Below are 21116 nucleotides of genomic sequence, written 5' to 3' on the forward strand. Positions count from 1 at the left end.
GCCCCAGGTTTGAAAAGAGTTTGGGACTCAGTGTTGTAACATGTAAGGGGGGTCAGTGCAGAGGTGGCAGAGGAGGACGTCCAGATCCAGAGCAGCCGGGCCGTCACGCAGTGGATCCCACATTTTCCCAACACTCCGATATGAAACTCGCTCAGTCCACTCCCATGCAGCACCTAGCTGAGCCTGGTAGACTTGTTATTGTGAGTGTCACTGTCCAGGCGTAATCCTCCCTCTTCAAAGCACCCAGTGCAGCTCTTCCCTCACTCTCCCTCTTTGTACACAGCCCGTCAAGAGAGCAGCGGCGGGTTGATAAGAGGAATCCGGCGCCCACAATAGGCTGAGTCTACTAGGTTGTAGCGCTTCATCATCCCAGCCCCCCCTCCCCTCCAATGCTCCTTTTGATCTCGCCGTGGTACTGGAGATTCCCAGAGAGGGAATGGATCACTGGAGGGCCTAAACATGTGGGATTGTTAAGAGAAACAGCTGGCTGGGCACAGAAACACACACCCTGACACTGATATCATACACACACTCTCCAACGTCCATTTCTCATGCTCCTCTTAAACTCACTCACTTAGTCACACCAGCGAATGTATACGTTTGCCTTCATGTTGTCCGCCTTTGAAAATCAGCTGTCCACAGTTACAATATCTATGTTGTTTTTTTTTAAATAGATGTTTTATAGAAGCAACACTAAGACATGGCATGTTCACCACATGTATTTGAGATTATAGGAGCTCAACAACAGGATTGCAAGGGAAAACTTTGGCTGAGATCAGCTATACACAGGCTACAATAAGGGGGTCAATGCAGATAAAATCACAGTAAGTGTTATATTCAGATATCAACATATGATGTACTGTAGTAAATTAACTGGAAATTCCTTGGAGAAACTATTTACAGAGAAATTAAACAGTTAAGAGTGTCTGTTTTTGGCTGAGCCAGAGAATTCAAAACCAAGGTAGTTCATCATGTTTCTTGCAAGGCAGCTGGATTTGCAAGATCACTCAAGAATCCATCTCGCCAAGCTTCAAGTTATCCGTTCGTGTCCGCACCAAAAGTGGTGCAGTCATTCAGCATCCGTGGAGGGAGTACTGTCAGCTACAGGCATGGTTTTAAGTGTGATGACAGCGAGAAGTGTCCACGGAAGTGTTGATCTGTGACATGTTTTTTTGAAAGTGCGTGCCCTTTTCCAAACAGTTTCTAAGGACGACTTCCCCAGCGGTTCTGTGTAACAAACCATCTGCCATGTCAGATTAGTCCATCACATTGGTGAAAAAAATTCTGTTGACCCAGTGTTGTCATAAAGCAGCCCTGCTGAATTATTTGCAGCATTTTGCCAAATACAGCCAGACAGATTAAACGGATAGCTACCACAGTATAAATGGTCAGGGTTGCTGCTGGCCACTTGGGAAGCCTAAGCATAATTGCTTTGTGATAAAATGATACGGCAATGAAATGGCTACTGTGGGCACTAATATCACATATGAAGAAAAGTCACAGCTTTCCAATCAGACCCAATCTGACAGACCAAAAGTGTTTAGGGATCTCAGTGTGCAGAAATATTCAAATGCCATATTCAGAGTGGATGAAAACACATTTATGCTGCATGCAAACAAGTGCATTTGGTTTGCATAAACTGGGCATGTCTGTCAAGTATAGAGACTCATGGGTATCCATAGAACCCATTTTCATTCACATATCTTAAAGTAAGAGCCCCCTTTAAAAAAGTTAATGCTAGGATTTACCTCAACAAAATTTTGCCTAAATTTAGAGCATTATTTTAACCTGACATGCCAGATGGTTTGTTATACAGAACCTTATGGGGAGTCATCATCAGAAATCAGGTTAAATTCAACCAGTCAGATCAAACTCTTGTCAAAGCCAGCTGGGAGAAGAGCAAAAACATATTTTCCAAGGAGAAAAACCTTAAGTGCTGTTCTTTGCTCATCTTTCAATGAAGAAATACTCTCCAGTTCTGATATTACTGATGCTATTGCAGTACCTATGCTAACCTCTTCAAGAGCCCCTGTTGTTTGTTTGAGATGAGTCACTTCCATGGACACTTCTTGCTGTCATCCCACGTAAAACCACGCCCGTAGCTTCCAGTTGTCCCTCCTAGGACACTGGTTGTCTAACAGATAACTTGAAGCCTGGCAAAATGGCCCCTTTCCTAAATTGGCTGGTACCAATGGACACCTTGTGTCACTTTGTTTCAAACGATACCAGCATCCTCACAGCTCTGAGCCGGCTACAGCCTCTGAGAGACAGCAGTGTCATCTGAGGACAAGGCTGTCCCTGCGGAGTTTATGAATGCAGTAGTTCAGCTGTGACAGGCTGATTTGATGCCCCATCCTGAACTTGGTGCACTAAGCACAGTGTATGATGCCCATGCACACAGCAGCAACGCTGTAAACAGTATAACAAATGTTAAATGACAGACAAATTTCTATCATCTCTTAGAATAAGTAATGATATTTCTCAACCCTAGACTGCAATGATTGTGCTGCTGCTTACATCAAAAGAACAAGAAAAAAGTGCCCATTCCTTACCATTCTCTCACTTCTTTTTACTGCTGTGACTGTTTATTCAAAATTCAAACTACTGTTCAAATGTGAAAAAAAATCATTCTGTGATGACTGGTTGAGTGTAAAATGCACATTTTAGATTCAAAAGGTATAAGCACAGTGGGTCATCTTGCATTCCAGTGGAAGCGTTCCACAAATCATGTACAGCCTCCAATCAAAATCCCATTTCAGCAGTGATGGAATGTAATTAAGTACATTCATTCATTCGATACTTTTCTTTCTACTCCACTACATTTTGGATGCCAATGTTGTACTTTTTATTCCACTACATTAAATCAACAACTACTTGTAGATTTGGATTATTAAAACAAAAATAATTACCAACTAATAAAATTATCAAGTAATAAAATGTATTATGTATTATTAAAAAATAATCTACCCCGCACAATATAAGTAGATGAAATTAGCTTAATTTTATCAGCTGCAGCATGAAAGACATTAACACAGAGATGTAGCAGAATTATACACATTCTTTACTCAAGCAGAAGTAGAGATACTTGTGTAAAACAAAATTCTCAAGTAAAAGTACCAATTTGACTTCTTTATTCAAGCTAAAGAGAAAAAGTGAAGGCTGTAAATGTACTCAAAATATAGTATACCTTTGCCTTGTTACATCTCTTTTGTCTTGTTACGTCTTTTTTTAATCGTTTTTCATCTTGTTATGTCTTTGTTCATCAGTATGCAATGATGCAAAATCAATATGAATCATTCCTTTCAAATACATTAAAACTAAAGTAACAAGCCTGTTTTGAAAATGTAAGGATTAGAAAGTACAGATATTTGTCTTAAAATGTGGGGAATAAAAGTTAAATGTCAGAAAAATAAATGCTCAACTTAGGTACAGATACCTGAAAAATCTACTTAAGTATAGTGTCTAAGCATTTGTACTTTTTTACTCCCACCTCTGTTAACACATTAAAGCATCACTAATTATAATCCAGTAACAAGATACATATAATTCTGAAATGGGTAGTTTTGTTTAATGACTTTCCTTTTGGTAGTATATTTTCATGCTAATACTTTTGTACTTTTATTGAAGTAAGGTTTTTAATTCAGGGTTTAGTATTTTTACACTCTGGAACTACTACTTTTAGCTAAGTACAAGATCTGAGTATTTCAGCTGAGATATTCAAACACTTAATACACCGGCTTAGATGGACATTTAAAGGTCTCACTATGCTTCAAACAACACGCTTGTCAGATCGTCTAACAGCATCTGAAACATCTTTTCTAATAGCAGAACTGGGAGGCTGTATCCAACCATTTTTGTGACATCCCAAAACAGACAATCCGAAACCCCTCTCACGGTGTATGAAAGTAAACTCAAGCTCTCCTTTTTCATATTTTTCACAACTACTACTGTCACTTTCTGTGTGAACATCTGAGGAGAGACTGTGTCATAGTGTGTGCCCCATGTAATCCCCACTGCACAATTGATTGTATCTCCCCAGACATGTCATACAACCTAGTTTGTTTGAAGCATACTAAGACTATGTGTGATTCTAGGACCAAGCTAAGTTAGTATCTCTACAGAACCGACACATTTTGACTCAGTGACACTCATTTGTTGATAAGCTTGTGGTGCATCTGTCTGATCTGTCTGGCTGGACACACTCATTTCCACAGCTGAAGAGTGAGCAGCAGCAGCAGCAGCAGCAGCAGCAGCAGGGCCCTTCACTTGGTAGTTATGGCCATATTACACAAATCTGAGGGCCACATGTGTTGACACAGGCCTCCATCTGCTCTGTCTCTATGGTGCGAGTGGAGCCAGAGATGAGCAGAGGTCTGTTTTGAATGTTCCTCTAAGATTAACCCGTCTTTCAGTGAGGATGATACCGGGACTGATCTCTCCTGCTGATTGGATTTGAGGCCTGGGAGAGAGATGCCCTCAATACCCCCCCTCCCTCCCTTACGTGAGGGAGTATTTACAGTAACATGATCAGATGGTGTCAGGCACTATGATCCTTTGAAGAAGGGCATTCGCACCAATCCCAACAGCAGTTGAAGTATGGACATAGGGCTTGTAATGCTACGCCATCTTTCCAGAAAGCATGCAAGGCTTTCATGAGCCCTCCAATGTTTGAACACGTTGCCACAGGCAGCAGCCACAGATAAACTGCAGGCCTTTTTGACCGTAGCCTCTTGAGCAATGAGGAGTCGGCTATCTAAACTGTTGTCCAATCTGCGGTGCCATTAAAAACCACTTAGGGCTTTATAAGGGGGCGCAGAGCCCTTTGCGAAATTTCCTTTGGCGCAGATGGGATGAAAAAGTTTTTGGTTTCCCAGAAGAGGTCAGGAAAGGTAGCTCCCTTCATGTGTTTTATGGCTTTGAGTGCTATATTAGCATATTCTGTCTTTTAGTCTGGAGGCATTTAAAAGATGAAAGATAGAGCGTGTTCCCATACTTTTTATGGCCTCTCAGTTTCACAAGTATGAGAGGATTTCAGTCAGTCTCCAAAATAAATGCCTGCAAGGAGACAAATCATTACCAGGCCAGAAAATGTGAGATTTTGACAGCAAGGACAATGTCAAGAAAATGATCTTGGACGGTTTGGCAAGGGTTATCTATGTCAAAGGAAGTTTCATCCGCTTAATGATCAGCTTGAGGTTATTTGAGGTTTCAGAGGAGGCAGTTTCTCACCCCGCTCTTCTCTCGGTCCCGTGATCTCTATGGGACCTTGCTCATCCCAATCCCTTAAGACCATCACTGAGCTGCAGTCAATGAGCTAATCGGATTTTTATCTGCACTATCCGTGACAATACTACACTTATCCTACACACACAACTGTTTTTAACAGCCAGTGGAATCCTTTCTTAAGAAGCCCATCAGTACAAAATATAGACCTTTGGCAAAAGTAGTTTTTTATGAGTACTTGAAATTGGTTGCATATGAATAAGTGGTTCTTTTTTTTATGGAAACTGACGATCACGTAGAAACACAGGTTTTGATCAAACCCTTCTTAAAGGTTCCCAAACCATACTGATTTCTGTTTGAGAATATGGACTTGAGTATTAGATTAGATGAATTAGCTCAAGCACCTTCTGTACGGTACAGCACAGTAAACCTAATTGTTAGGTCAAGTGTTGCCTTCCCTCCAAATGAGAATATTTCTAACACTTTTCTTTTACGTTCTTCAACAGGAGGATGTTTCCTAGCTACAAGGTAAAAGTGACCGGTATGAACCCCAAAACAAAATACATCCTACTCATCGACATTGTCCCAGCTGATGACCACCGTTACAAGTTCTGTGATAACAAGTGGTAAGTTTGCAATTACACAGCCATAAAAAAGCCTTGTTGAGGGTTGCCCCATGGAATACTACTACCATAGCCTTACTTGCTCTGGTATGACTTGTAGCTTAGCTGATGATACATATTGCTGTGTGTCCGCTGACTTTATGAGTCTTTCTTATTTGTGCTACGGTTACATTATGTCCTAACATGTAACTACTTAACATTTCAGTCGGTTTTTTATTGCAGAAACAAGCACAGAACACCCTGTAACTTTTCAGGAGAAATGTTAGTTTCTGCTTGTAGTCCCATTCCACTCATTCTCAATCAGATTGCCTAATGCTGACATCTTTGAAGCAACTGAAATTCAGACAATTAAAAGTAATTCAATATGACACTATCCTCTCATTTCCATGGTGACTTCTGATCTGTAAAAGTTACATAGTTTGATTTAAGGAAAAGGGACCAGTTCCATTCTATTGATCTAAAGACAAGAAATTGTATCTAAGGCAACCATTTTCAAAAGTATTGCTTTCTATGTCTTTTGTGCATGTCAACTGCAGCATGGTTAAGATTGTGCTTATGGAAACTAGGGTTAGGCTGAGATAACTTAAAGGTTTCATAAATGTTAAGTAAGGATTTTGTTACTCTTAGTAAAAGGCAAACATTAGTTGGAGATCTGTAACAGGTAGCCAACTCTGGTGTCTCAATGATCTCAACCACCCTGACTCTGACATCCTTACTTTAAACCTCAGGACATAAAGGTTACATTACTTCCCACATTGTTGCTAATATTGGCACTGGACATAAATTGAGAGGTGTAGAATTCCTGCCAATACTATGTGTGGCTGTGTCTCTTAATCATTAGGAGGAAACCATTAGCCAGTGGTTATTGCACCATGTTAACACTTTGTTCAGACCTGAATACACACTACGAATACATGTCATGAACAAGGCTGGATTACCAACCAGGTAAAGTGGCCAAATACCTCGACATGCCAAAAATCCCAAGAATGTTTGGGAACTTGCAACACTAACGTAACACTAATATCAGCTAAGATGAGTCCTGATTTATTACAACACTATCTCATGGCAGTTTGTGAAATAGTCAAGAAATTAAAGAAGGAACTTTAGGAACTTGATTTAACTGTTGTGTGTTCTGGTTGTCTGTTTTTCTTTTTTCTTTTTGTTATATATTTGAAAATAATAACAAAAAACAAGACTTTCTTAAAACCATCACAACTGACTTGGTCTCACACAGGAACCAAACCCTGGTCTCCTGTGGAAAAATCCTGTGCTTAACCCACCAATCCCAACCCTCCTCCCTCTGTGGAGAAACTCTTTTTAGTTTGAAAGTTGTGTTGACTGTCATGAAAAATATTGACATCTCGTGTCAATGTCCATGTACGCAAATCTATAGATTACATTTCTTGACTTTTTCATGGGCTGCTGTGATACTGACTGAGTTTAAAGACCCTTATTATTTAATTTTGCAAACGGGAATCCAACTACAATTTTTTTGCCCTGTGGCCCCCTAACAGGTTAATCCGGCCCTGGCTATGGCCCTGGATTATAAACCCACAGGTCACTACATTGGGCCAAAGCATGACACAGATGTTCTGCTCCCTCTCTTCATCAGTTTTATGGATGTGGTGTCATTATGGGTACTTGCTGCTTTAGTCAGGCCTATATTGGTTAAAAACAATACCCTTTTAAAAGATGCACTTTGTTCCTCAGATAACCACAATTCCCTCTGTTCATCAAAAATGCACAGCAATTTCTAAAATCCTCCAAAATCCACACTTGTCAGGAAGGGACACAACAGCCCCGCACATATTTCAATTAATGCAGTACAACAGCAGATCATCTACACTGGCTAAAGCTCATTACTGCAGGGTACAGGCATGATACTTGACAAAGAAAGAAAAAAAAGCTGCTGGATCGGGCTCAGTGTTTTGCCAGTTGACCCTGTATCTGCAGGCAATGACACTTCAGTCCTCCATCAGTCAGTATGACATTAGAACTGGCACTGCCTGTTGTGCGTGCACAAGCTGAAAAGAACGTAAAGTCTCCAGCAGAAAGAAGTCATTTTACAGCCATTTGTTTCTGATCTTGTGGCATGGCCTGTAGTTGGCGGGTTCTGGTGTTCCTCAGCGACACCTTGGAGAAGCATAATTAGTAATGATGTTTTAGCAGAGGCCACCTCCTTCCAGTCTGAGGGATTTAATACCATGAGGATTGAGTGCAGTGGTGTTCTACGCCTCCATACAGCCACATTATAGTAAAGGAGATGTGGTTCATGTGGTGACGGGAATAGACATTTTTAATGTGCTATGTTAGATTAACTGAGACATTTCTCTGATGCTGGATGCTATTTGTTCTGGAAAACAGTTAGGGACAACATTCGATTTGTTTTTCTCTTTCCTCACCACACTTTGCTTCTGCACGTCTCTCAATCTGTTTTCAGGATGGTGGCTGGTAAGGCAGAGCCAGCAATGCCAGGCAGACTCTATGTGCACCCTGATTCCCCCGCCACAGGGGCTCACTGGATGAGGCAACTGGTGTCGTTTCAGAAGCTCAAACTAACAAACAATCATCTGGACCCTTTTGGGCATGTGAGTACCTGCAAGTGGACTTAATAAACTGTCCGACTTGTGTCTCATTGGACTGTGTTGTAAACAGTATATTCTCAGACTTAAGCAACTGAATTGATGAATACATAAAGGTATAAGGTAAATATATCTGGTGCCTTTCATAAAGACAAGGAATTATGGACAAAACTGCTAGAGGGAAAACCTATGTTGGAAATAAAAAATAATCAGGGATTTGGTAAAAGTTTGCAGTAAGGGGATACAATTTGGTGTCCACAAGGGGCCACCTACATGGAATATTTGGTGGCCACAGAGCAACTTTTTGTGGTCAAAGGGCCATAGTTAATGTCAAACCCTGACAGAAATATTCGGGAAGTACCTAAGTCACATCCATAACAAGTCCAGTGGACTTCAAAAAGAGTCCACAGCTATGCTAGTGTAACCTGACTAGCCAGATGGTTTGTTACACAGAACCATTTGGGAAGTCATTTTTAGAAACTGTTTGGAAAAGGGCACACACTTAAAAAAACACCTGACCTGAACCCCTCTCTCAGGTGGGAAAGTCCTGTGCTTAACACACCTACCACGACCTTCCTACCTACATGGACATTCTGTCTTTACACCATATTTGTCCATATTAGTCTGACAGTCATACTGACTGTGAAGAAAAAAACTTGACAAGCTATGTTCATGTGCACGAATCTACAGGCAAAATCCTGAAGTACAAATGAATGCGAGCTATCATAAGAAGTGTACAATTTTCTACTGTGCATGTACATGTACCTTTTATTTTTGACAACTATGTCTACAAAGTTGGAAAGAACATGCAGTTCAGATAGTCCAACATTAGTGTCAAACTTCAGCTTTTGGGAACAAAAGCAAAAAAAAAAAATGGAAAGCATAAAACCAAGCTGTTACAGATGGTGCTAGATGAAAGGTCAGGGATTCACCACAGTAAACAAAGACCATAAATGTCTGCCCCAGATTGCATTGTATCCATCCAAGAGTTGAGACATTTCGCTCTGATTGTCTGAAATGTCAACCTTATGGTGGCTCTAGAGAAAAAGTCAGAAGATCACCAAGGTTAGTATTTATCCTCTGGGAAACATTAATGTCTGCCAATCCATCTTGTAGATGTGAAGTGTTCAATGTAAATTTCTATGGATGAGACATTTGACCTGCTGGTGGCGCTACATGAAAAGTCAGAGGATGATTAAAGTTATTAGGATTAATTCTGTGGGCATGATGGATTATCTACACCAGATTTCATAGCAATCCATCCAAAAGCTGTCAAGACAATTTACGAAAAACTAATGTAAGTGCCCTAGAGACACACCAGGAAAAGTCTGGGATCACCACAGTCAGTGGGATTCACACCATATATGTGTATAGAGAGTTTCATGATGATCCATCCAAGAATTCTAGAGACATTTCAGTTTGGCCCAAAGTGGTTGACCGTCTGTAAGGCCGACACTGCTGTCCCCAGAGCTAGCGTGGGTAAAAACATGAGTCCCAAGTCAAGAAAAAGACCAGAGCAAATCCCTTTAGAGAGTAGAACTAGATGCACAAGGATGCAGCTGATGTGAAAAATGTAGTTGATATGTGTGCAAACAAGATGCAGGTGTTTTTCACAGGCAGATTTCTGAAAGAAGGATGAAAGGAACTGAGGAGGGAGAGACTGCGGAGGGAGGTGAAGAGTGTGACTGTGGCAGCGCTCCCCAGGGGGACTCTGGGATAGCTTGTCTGAAGCCATCCCATCAATGGGCGGGCTCATTAGGTTCATAACCTCTCAGATCAGTGGCGGGGCCTGCTGTCAGATTGAGTTGGGTGCCTGGCCAGTGATAAGGGCGAGTAATGAGGACAGAGCAAGTTTGAGGCCAGGCAGAGTCCAGATGACGCCCAGACCAGGAGGTGTGTAGTAGGGCAATGCTTCTCACAGCGGAGTGTAGGAACTCCCATTCACTACTAATTATGCTCATTATAGAATGTATAAAAATGACTCATTTAACCGTAGTTCTCATTCTTTTTCTTCATTGGTACAGCCCTGTATGGCAATGTCAAACTATTGTAGACTTTTTAACAAGTACACTTTCCCATATTGGGAATTCCTGAGATAATGTCTCAATGTCCTAATAAGTCTATTGTAATAAAATCATGCAGATGTTTGAAATTTGATGTCTACAGAGTTGCTCTCACGCCGATCTTTCAAATTCATGACAATCATGAATGAATCATGATGAAACAAATCTCTCACCCGCTATCATCCTGTCATGACAAGCTGCAACGCACCCTCATACCTAAATGATAGAGTAGGTCATATGACTGCAGAATACCACTGACAGGTGAACCTCAAGTATGTGACACAAGTCACGTGGCGTCAAACACGTGGTCGTTACTGTGAAACAGCAGCAGTTTGGTTAGGTTTAGGTATGCTAAACTACTTGGTTTGGTTCAAGAAAAGATTGTTGTTTGGGTTACAATATGTACGTTAGATTATGTCACAAAACAGAAGTGATGTAAGTCATGACATTTGGTCTCACATATGACACAAACCCCGGTCATGAGAGTTCGTCGCCTGACAATAAATGTAAACATAGGTTGTAATAAGCGGCTTGTGTAGATGACCTATATGGCAGTTCTTCTGGTGAGATAGGTTGATAATGGACGTGCTCAGAATTAGCAGTACAAAATATCTACAGCAGTAGTTATTAGTGACTGGCAGGAGATGTTCTGAGTAATTTCCACTCTCTCCCTCTTCATTATGTGTCGACAGGCCAGTGCATCTCACACAGCCGCGGATAGGTTTACATTGAAATTACTTAAAAGGCTGGCGCGTCGCTTTCAACTGTTAAGAGGTACTGTGCCTGTCTGTATGAGTCACCGAGGGGCGGTGACAAAATGTTGATATTTGATGAGTTGACAGTGAGAACGGGCTGGATGATTCAGCACAGCAGCTTAAAGATAAACATCTACATTTGAAAATACTGTCCATCATGATTTATACCTATTGCCAAGGTTCTGCACAAACAAAGTATTAGCCACACAGCAAATTTTGGTTGAAAAGGCATTGAAAAAACAGCTTTGCCAGTTGTCTAAGAAACTTTTGATTTTGGTTGAAAGTGAAAGATGAAAAGAGATCTTTTTCATGTCACTGAAAAGATAGCTATTTAATGATGTCCATCTACATCTGGTTTTAGTTGAAAGTGAAACCTGAAAAGTTGTCATTGAGAAGACGGACTAAACACAACCCAAATTTCAATGTCTACTTTTAAGCTAAATAAAAACTATGACTGACTGACCAAATTTAGCCCAAAAGACAACGTTGAAATGACCCTGGGTGCTTGGTGGGTACTCCTTTTTGCGGAAAGTAAGAGTGTTGAGATGCTGAGGTGGTGGGTGGGTATGTATTAAGTTTGGTTGTCATGCAAGAGACTAGCATTAGTGTCCTGTCCCTGACCTTAAATTGATTGTCACATTTTTATTAGCCATAATAATCTTTTCCTAACATAAACAAGATATTTAATTGCCCAACCAGAGCCATACCTAAACTGTACCTTATTTGCCATAAGTACAAACTTTGCCTAACTTTAACCATGTACAGAAGGAGAGAATTTTAAAATGTTAGATGTAATTTAGGGTTCTGCAGTGTTGTCCAATACTAATGTTCTTGTCTGGCAGAATAGTTTGGTGGTTACATGCTATGGTAGTAAAATAATACTTATTGTGCTTTCAAGAACTCATCCCAAGCACATATCAGTTGAAGCAAATAATCATGTCTGAATGTTTTTATATCTGGGAAGATGAAAGCAAATACCTTCTTTAGCTCTTCACTGATCTGTGGAAGGCCTCCCTGATCACTGCATTCAGACAGCCACCCAAAAGTCTCCGGTATCATCCTCAAACAGCAGCCAGACAGCAGAGCAGACAAAGGTCAACAGAGAGCCTCTGGTGAACCAGCCAATAGCTTATCTCTGTCTCCAGCCTGTCTCAGCAACAGGAGCATGCGAGCGCAGGGCTGTTCGGTGCTCAACCTGAGCCTAGCTCCCCGTGCCCTGTTCAACCTTTGCCTCTCTCTGGGAGCCCCCTGGAGGAGAAGGCTCCTCAGGAGAGTGTCTGGCAAATGAGGAGGGGAGCCGAGGTGCAGAGCTTGATGGTGATCTGCCCTGACAGAGCTGGACTAGTGATGACCCTTCCCTACTGTTGCTAACGCTTCGCTGGGCACAGCGCCCGGCTGCGGTGAATGGACTGATGCTAGTGAGCTGACCTGCAGCCACCCAAACAACCTAAACACTAAACACACTCAACACATGCTACCTGCTACACCAGTGTGATTGAGATGAAAGACACAGAGAAACTGTTCACGGAATTAATTGACTGAATTAACTACTTGGTAACACGTATGGTATTCTATATATGTTAACACTTTTGAATTAGGTAATTCACCTTAGGAAGCTAACTACTTGTCTTAAAGAAAGGCAGAAACACACTCATTGACACTCTTCACTAGGGCTGGAAAGATTACTTTAAAAATGTATTCTGATACAATTAAATTGCTAAAAAAATGTAGTCACTAATGTAATCTAAGTATCACAATATTAAAATAATATGATCTGATTGCTTTTCATTACTTTTGGATTACCTCAATATAAATGTAGTGAAATTATTATTCAGTTTACTGTCAGAGAGGAGTAAAGAAAACAGAAAATATTCACATTTAAGAAGCTAAAATTAGAGAATTTTGACTTTTTTGTTAATTAAAAAAGGACCTAAAAATTAATTCATCCTGCCACAATCTTGTTACTTGTCACTTGTTACTAAACATGTACAACATACAGACATATGTCCATATTTGGACCCATTTTTCAAGTCTTTCCTTTAATGATTGTTTTCATTATCGATTAACCTATCAAACATTTTTTTCATTAATTGATCAGTTGTAGTTCGGTCCATAAAATGCCAGAAAATATCTTGTTTTGTCTACAACACAAAAATATCCAGTTTACTGTCTGTATTGTGTTCAAAACGATCAATCCATTATCCAAATAGATGAAGATTAATTTAATAGTTTATTAATAATGGATTAATCATTGCAGCTCTAAGTGTTTTAAGTTAGTTGATAGGTGTATTAGTTTGTCTAGATGTTCCTTCCTTTGCTGTACATAATTTATTGTTTGATTCATTAATTTAAGGACAAAAAATTTTGAAATTTCCACCAAGTGAAGAATTTTTCACTAGAGGTCATGATAATGAATTGGCAGATGTGTGTGCACTGTGCATGGTGGTATATCGTTCTTTATTTTAAAATAAAGATAATAATCCTACCTTACTAAATGTATCTGTAATCTGATTACCTCTTTTTTTTTATCTGTAACTGTAATATAACACAGTTAACTTTTTGTATCTAGATTAGATTCATTACAATTAGTGGATCTTATGGGATGTCTCAGAGAGGTCCTGACTTAAGTGGGTGATGAACAGGTCAGGGAGTCAGAAATGTTCTTGCATGTCCCATTTCTTAAATAGTGCACTGGAAGGTCAGCGCCCAATGAGATTCCCACAATGCACTGTAAAAAGCAGTGAGCACAGACCAGTCACAATGTTCACCCTCACAGACTCACAGATTGTGATGCCTTCTCCCATCCCATCAGCGAATGCTTGAGGGTTCTCTCACAGTGCTTTACGCATACTTGTGAGTCTGCAGTGATACAAACTTTGTGTGAGGGAATTACAGCCTGTTTACAGTGTTTTAGGTTATTACTACATTCATATCATGTGGGGTAAAAATTGGTGTGCATTTACCGAAATTAGCATAAAACGCTTCTTTCATTGGGTTGATGGCAGGTGTTTTAATAATACAATCAGTAAGAGTCTTAGCTTAGGGTGGATATAGTGACATGAGTGTCATTTCTATGCTGCATACTAATAATAGACTATACAGTATGAAATATACACTAATCTTCATAGGTTACTGTGTTTGCAGTAAATAGGCAAGAATTGAATGTACATTAGTGTTCTAACAGAAAATTTAATATTACAAAGAAAATGTTTAATTAATTAGAAAGATACAATCTGTGTATAGTGTATACTTAATTAGTGTACTATGAAAATGGCCATTGTCATATTAGATAAAGGACATGGACAATTAATAACATTATAGTGTGTGCATTCTATTTAAAATCCAAATGAGACGGCATCTTAAGATCTAGCTTCCATATCATGACGTATTTCCAAGAAACAAGATACGCAGGTGGGACACATGGTTTTTCAAGTAATTTGATTTGTGCTTTGAAAAGTCTGCATGTCATAAGGGTCCTAAGGGTTCAACAGTGTACAGTGAGGGGATGGGACAGGGGTCTGCAACCATTCCTATCAAAAGAGTTATTTTTGTCCAAAAAAGAACATAAAAATCTGTCTGGATTCACAGCTATTATATTCTCATTCTTATTTCTGCAGAGACTTTTCCTCTGGATTTGGTACCCATAGCTAGCCCTGGGAGACTCTAGGCAAGCAACCCGCAAAATTTAGAAAAAACTGTGCTGTAGCTGTACGGACGCTGGACGTAGACTAAGATACAGACTTCAGTTGACAAAATACTAAAACTTCTTATGTCCATCCGTCCTGTTCTTGTGAACACTATATCACAAGAACGACTCGAGGGAATTTCTTGAAAATAGGTATAAACATCAGTTTGGATCCAAAGATAAACTGAATAGATTTTGGTGGTCAAATGTAAAGGTCACTGTGACCTCTGGTCCCTCTCACTCTTGTGAACACATTAACTCAAGAACACCAGGATGGAATTTCTTCAAACTTGCTATGAAGGTCCACTTGGAGTCAAGGATGAACTGATCCTATTTTTCCTACTTTTAACAGTCAAAGTTCAAGGTCACTGTGACATACAACAATGATAGAAGAAAATTAAAATGTGGAAAAAAAAAAAAGTGAAAGCCACAGGGAGTCAATGGAGAGGGGCAAAACAGCTGCATGTGGCCCCAGAGCCACAGGTTCCTGGCCCCATGGGGTAGGAGTATCCCTCAGGGAGAGACAGACGAAGTTCATCATATGCGTCATGTAGTTGCTGAAGCAGTCTAAATGATCGATTTCTGAGTTAATGAACACTATTTTCCCACAAGACCAATTGGGAAGAGATGTTGTCATACTTCACTCACTTCTCTTGGCCTTCAACAGACCTCCCACAGCACTGCACATACAGCTGTAACTAATAGATGTCATTAATGTTATATTCAAGTGTACTAGTCAGCAGGCATTGACGATAATGCTGTCTGTTGTCACTGCTTGCTCATTAGCTAACCATAGGAAATGGGTAGGCTTAAGTTATACCCATTCTGAATTTTACTAGCAGCAGCTGTGTTTTCCATTGAGTGACTCTTGTGAGGAAAGAGTTCCTAGGCAAACATTTGATGTGACATCATTATCATGAGCTGCTGTTGAGTTATGAAGGAAATAGTTCAGACCAAGTAAATTGAGATTTCATGAGTGCTAATATAGAGTCCAACAGCACTGGGACTTTTAACTATACACATCACACTGCTTTACAGGTGTTCTAATAACCACTAGCCTATATTAACATTACAATAAGTAACAGAGAGACCATAGAGACTGGAGGAGACAGGAGGTGTCTTGTACATGATTCAGGGCTTATTACTGTGGGATCACTGACACACTTTTTAATCTGACAACGTAAATGAAGTTGGATACAGACACAGCAATTTAAACATCTTTTGACCTGTTAATCAAGGAAAATATCCACACTTTTGTACATAAGTATTACAATGTTATGAAATGACTTGAATAAATGTATACATGGCTTATACAAGCAGTCAAGGTCTGGTTGTCTGGTCCACATCTCAAAAATGTAAACATGAGCATTCAGTCCATAAAGAAGTCCAAACTGAATACAGTCCTGAGGTAGTTATATGGATCCATCTGGACAACTAAAGGAGTGCTGTAATGTGCTGACCTACACAATTAGCTAATGTTAGTGTGTAGGACAATGTTTGTGTTGCTTGTCAACAATCCAGTTTCAGTCCAGTTGTGGAATTATTTGTTTTAGTGGAGCCAAATAACTTAAGTTCATACACAAAGAAATCATACTCTATTATCAACTATTACTGTTAACTAACAAATGGTGCTTATAAAACTTCTCTAACCTTTCAAACCTTTCTGTTTTCCACCAGCTAACGAAGTAGTTTTCGTGCCTAAACCTAACCAAACAAGCAAGACAGCCTTCTTTTGAAGGTCTAACTGGATATCACATATGTGTTTTAGCTAACTTGACTGCGGAATGAGAACATGTGTACTTTTCCCACCTATGAGGCAAAACAGGATATTGTCGCGGGGACAGGCAGGTCTAATAAACACTTTGGCTTGATATCGGGTTGGTACCACACCAAAGTGGCTATTCAAAGACATGCCACAACAAGACTGAAATGAAATGCATTCCCTTCTTTTACCTTTCCTAGATCATCCTGAACTCTATGCACAAGTACCAGCCCAGACTACACATAGTCAAAGCAGATGAAAACAATGCCTTTGGATCCAAGAACACAGCCTACTGTACTCATGTCTTTCACGAGACAGCCTTCATCTCTGTAACCTCTTATCAAAACCACAAGGTACGTAAACTATTTTAAAAAATGCAGTATTCTACAGATATTAAAAAATTTCTTAGTTTAACAAATCTAATATTTTGTAACACATGTGGGTGTCAGCAATGAATTTTGTGGATGAATGGTGTTAAGATTAACTTATTTTCTGTCAAAAGGTAAATCTTGTAAACCTAAGTTGAATAATTTAAAGGATATGTGTTTCTAGGTGTAGACTGATGAAATTTAACTATCAAACTGTGTATAGAGCAGAGGCTCTTGTGCACGAGGCCTGACCCTAATGCTTCAAAGGTTCTACTATTGCCATGGCTATTGATGTCCAAATCAGGAGATGTAGTGTTGGCTGCACAGAGAAAGAGGCAAAACAGCAAGGAATGGAGCTCTTCTATGGCATTTAATTAGTCTCAGAACCCAGGCACATAAAAACCGTGTGCATGAGATGTGAGCACACAGAACAGTATCCCCGAAGGGGATAACCATCCTCGCATGGGAGCATTTCTGCTCTACATGCACAAATGTGGTCCTGTAAGCAAGGGGCTGGGATGAGTGCAAGCTCAACCCTCTCTACACACTCACAACTGCTCAATAGACAGTACTATTTTAGCAATTACTTCTCACTGAAGCTTTGAAACCCTAAATATGGTATTCGGGGCAGCTCTACTTTGACCACAGCAAAGAACCTGAGAAATTACCAACTTTACTTAAGATGCTTGAACTATGGTTTGGTTTATACTGAACAGAACAAGCTCATAAATGAAATATCATTCTCCTAGATCACTCAGTTGAAGATAGAAAACAATCCATTTGCCAAAGGATTCCGAGGTAGTGAAGAAGGAGATCTTCGTGTTTCAAGACTACAGGGGTATGTCTGCACAAAAAGAACCCAGAAAAGTAAAACTGGACTGGAGGTCTCTTATAATCTTCAGCTTTTTGTATAGATGTAAAAATCTATTTGGTCTCCTTGAAAGACTGTGTTCATTGGAACTGTGGGCATGGAAAACTGATTTCTTTCCTTTTCTGTTGCTGTTGCTGATGTACAGGAAAGAATATCCGGTGATTTCAAAAAACATGGTGCGCCAGAGGCTCATCTCTTCGCATAGTCATCTAGCAGGGAAGCTCGGTGCAGGAGTTCTCACTGGGCACCCTCAAGTCTTGTCCTCTTATCAGTATGAGACCGGGGTTCCTTTGTCCAACTCTGACTCCCAAGATCCTATTTCGAACCACTTCCCTCAGAGCAGAGATCCCAGCCTTTTGTACCACTGCTTCAAACACAGAGGTATGTTCTCAGCTGTCAACTGGTCTGTTAGCCATTGTACAGAGTCAGATGTGCTCATTAGAGTTGGAGTAAGAGATTCTGTGGAAAGATAATTGATTGTTGCTGTATCCCTTTGCAGATAATGCCCGACACCTGGAGCTTGGATGCAAGCGGCCATATCTGGAGACATCATCTGCGGTCTCAGAGGAGCATTATTTTCGTTCAGCTCCCTCTTATGAGTCGCCCTTACTCTCTCATCCATACTGCACAGAGGCAATCACCTCCAGAGAGGCTTGTATGTATGGTAGTATGGAAACAGAGTCTGGATCTGGGGCAGGGGACACGGATGACCTAACCAACTCCTCTTCTGTAAATTGCAACATGTGGGCTACAATGCAGCCCTACCCTCGCTACAGCGTTGAGGGTGTCCCATATCAGCCCTTCGCAGCTCACTTCACCAACACTGCCGCGGTCACACCTGTGGTACCGCACCCCGCATCATCCATGGCGTCGCGACCACAGGCTGACTTGGGGGTCTACAACTCAGCTACGGTCCAGCGAGGTCTGCCCATCATACCTCCTTCATCTTCCTCTTCATCCTGCTCTCCGGCTGTTCTGGGATCCAGAGATAGGTCAGGCCATCCACCTATGTACCACAAGAAGCCAGGGTCGCCACTCCGTCCTCACAGAGATTTCTCAGCCTATCCCACACAGGGCACCATATCCATCCGGGATCCGTCCTATCAGTACCAAGTGGGGCTGAGTAGCGCAGGGACTCACTGGACTGACAGCTAATATGGACAACTGGGGAAACCAGTTTTTCCAATATACAAGTCTGAAATGAAATGATGAAGGTTCAAAAACCCACTGTGGGCTGCTGATGCCAAGCAATGATATTGAACTACAGCCATGGTCACTGCCAAATTGCACTCTAAAGCCATTTACATCCGTGGATTCTCACTGAAGCACTATTACATACAAAACTGTATGTAGTGAACAGTGGCTGACCTCTTTACTTATGCAGGTGTGTAGCATGGTACTCTCCTGTGATTGGATATGGTGGTTTTCTAACGCTCAAATACAAAATGCAGGTTTGAGCTGCACTCCAAAGTCTAAGAGAGGGAGCTTTAAGTTCAACAGCACCAGAAGAGCTGATGAGACACAAAGTGTGGCAGTAACGTCTTCACAACAACTGTCCAAGTAGTATCACCTACCTGGCCTGAAGAAACAACAAGGATAATTTTTCAGACAATGAAAAGATAAGGGAAAATCAACGATTGCTCTGCTTACTCTGGAAGAGAATGAGAGATCTAGATATGTAAAATATGAATACCTGACAGCAAACAACTGAGGGTTTTATTATTTCTTGCAGAACTCCAGATAGAGTTTAAAGAATATTTTTCTGTTTGTCAACAAATCCAATGAAATGACAAAAACTTAGTGTTTTAGTCCATCTTACTGGACTAAAACACTTCATCATCATCATACTTTCTGACTTCCCTGCCTTGTCTTTATCACTCGTCTTCAAGCCCTTTGGTTACTAAAGTTGGAACCAAACAAATCTGCTTTCATTTGCTCTGGCAGATACACCTGGCCACCCTCCCGTTCACAGAGATTTCCTCCCACCCTGGATCTTGTAGGGTCAATCACAACCATTTATTTAATATGGGGCGAATTTGATGTGATAACTGACTGAGGAGTCTCACTGTTCCAGATTTGAAATGTCACATGTTGTAACGTCACACGCTTTGAGCGCGACACACCAAGCTCATGAAAGTCAGATACAACTGGCAGGGATGAAATATGACCCATGATTATGTAACTGTATTACTTATTTCTTGCCTCAAATATGTTAAGGAATATTTTAATATACTGTTTAGCTGTAATTTAAGAACTTTTGTCACTAGGCCACCGCTTTTTTCCTGCTTGAAAATGGATCATGCAGTCCAAACTTGCATGTGGCAGTCAGAAGCTGGGTCACAAGTGTTGTTGCCTTGATTGGTTGAAGGTCATGTTTTGTTGTTCTGATTAGTTGTTGGCCTGTCCAATTTCATCCAGACATCCCAGTCTGCACCCACTGATAACAAACTAAGAGATTCTAGACCATGCTGTAAAAAAGGAAGCTGAGACAACTCAAACTTTTTGAGTTTTGAAAAAAAAAAAAAAAGTTTTACTGATCTATAATATTTAGTTGAGATAATTTACTTTTCTTCTTTAGATAAGCCTGAACCTTTGAGTTTTAGGAACTCAAACAATTCAAAAAACTATTTCAAAAATTGGTCACAGTGAGCTGTGAACATAATTTGTCATTACTTTGGTGCCTGTAAATTAAATGGTCTTAATTGAAAATGTTAAAATAGTCACCATCATTCACTCTCACTACAAGGAACTTACCCTACAATTTTTGAAATACATTTTTGGGGGGTTTGTAAAACTTGAAGATGTCATTTTTATCTAAAGAAGAAAAGAATGAGTTGGGCTCAAAATTTAAGTCCCTTAAAATTAAAAATGCGTTTTCTCAAGTTTTTCATTTTTACGGTACAGAAAGAAGTACAGAACAAGTAAATTAACCAGTTCCAAAAGATGTAATTCTTTAAAAACTGGATTATCAAAGGTGTCTATATAATTTCCTAAAACAGCTGGGAACTAGTTTTCAGGGAAAGTTACTCCAAGACGAGTAAACAGTCTATTTGTTGGGACCTATTTTCAGCTGCTGATTAATGAAGCAAAGCTAGTTCAGTCAACTCAAGTCTACTGCTTCACTCACATAGCACACCCATCTCACTGCGATATATAACCAATACACCATTTTTTGGCTCACATC

The 21116-nt window shown here is 40.3% G+C and overlaps 1 protein-coding gene across 2 annotated transcripts in view; it reads left to right on the forward strand.

The window, feature by feature from the left end:
• Nucleotides 1-20453, forward strand: part of tbx4 (T-box transcription factor 4) — a 40366-nt gene extending 19913 nt beyond the window's left edge. For both annotated transcript variants that reach the window (XM_084716313.1, XM_084716312.1), the window contains 6 exons: nt 5730-5849; nt 8287-8434; nt 16894-17046; nt 17811-17899; nt 18078-18313; nt 18432-20453. In XM_084716313.1, coding sequence (XP_084572439.1) covers nt 5730-5849; nt 8287-8434; nt 16894-17046; nt 17811-17899; nt 18078-18313; nt 18432-19087 — 1402 coding nt within the window. In that variant the 3' untranslated portion in view covers nt 19088-20453. The remainder of the gene's footprint in view (nt 1-5729; nt 5850-8286; nt 8435-16893; nt 17047-17810; nt 17900-18077; nt 18314-18431) is intronic.
• Nucleotides 20454-21116: the final 663 nt, after the last annotated feature.

This window comes from Lutjanus erythropterus, chromosome 4 (genome assembly GCF_056507025.1).
Source record: "Lutjanus erythropterus isolate fLutEry1 chromosome 4, fLutEry1.hap2, whole genome shotgun sequence".
NCBI classification, from domain to species: domain Eukaryota; kingdom Metazoa; phylum Chordata; class Actinopteri; order Lutjaniformes; family Lutjanidae; genus Lutjanus; species Lutjanus erythropterus.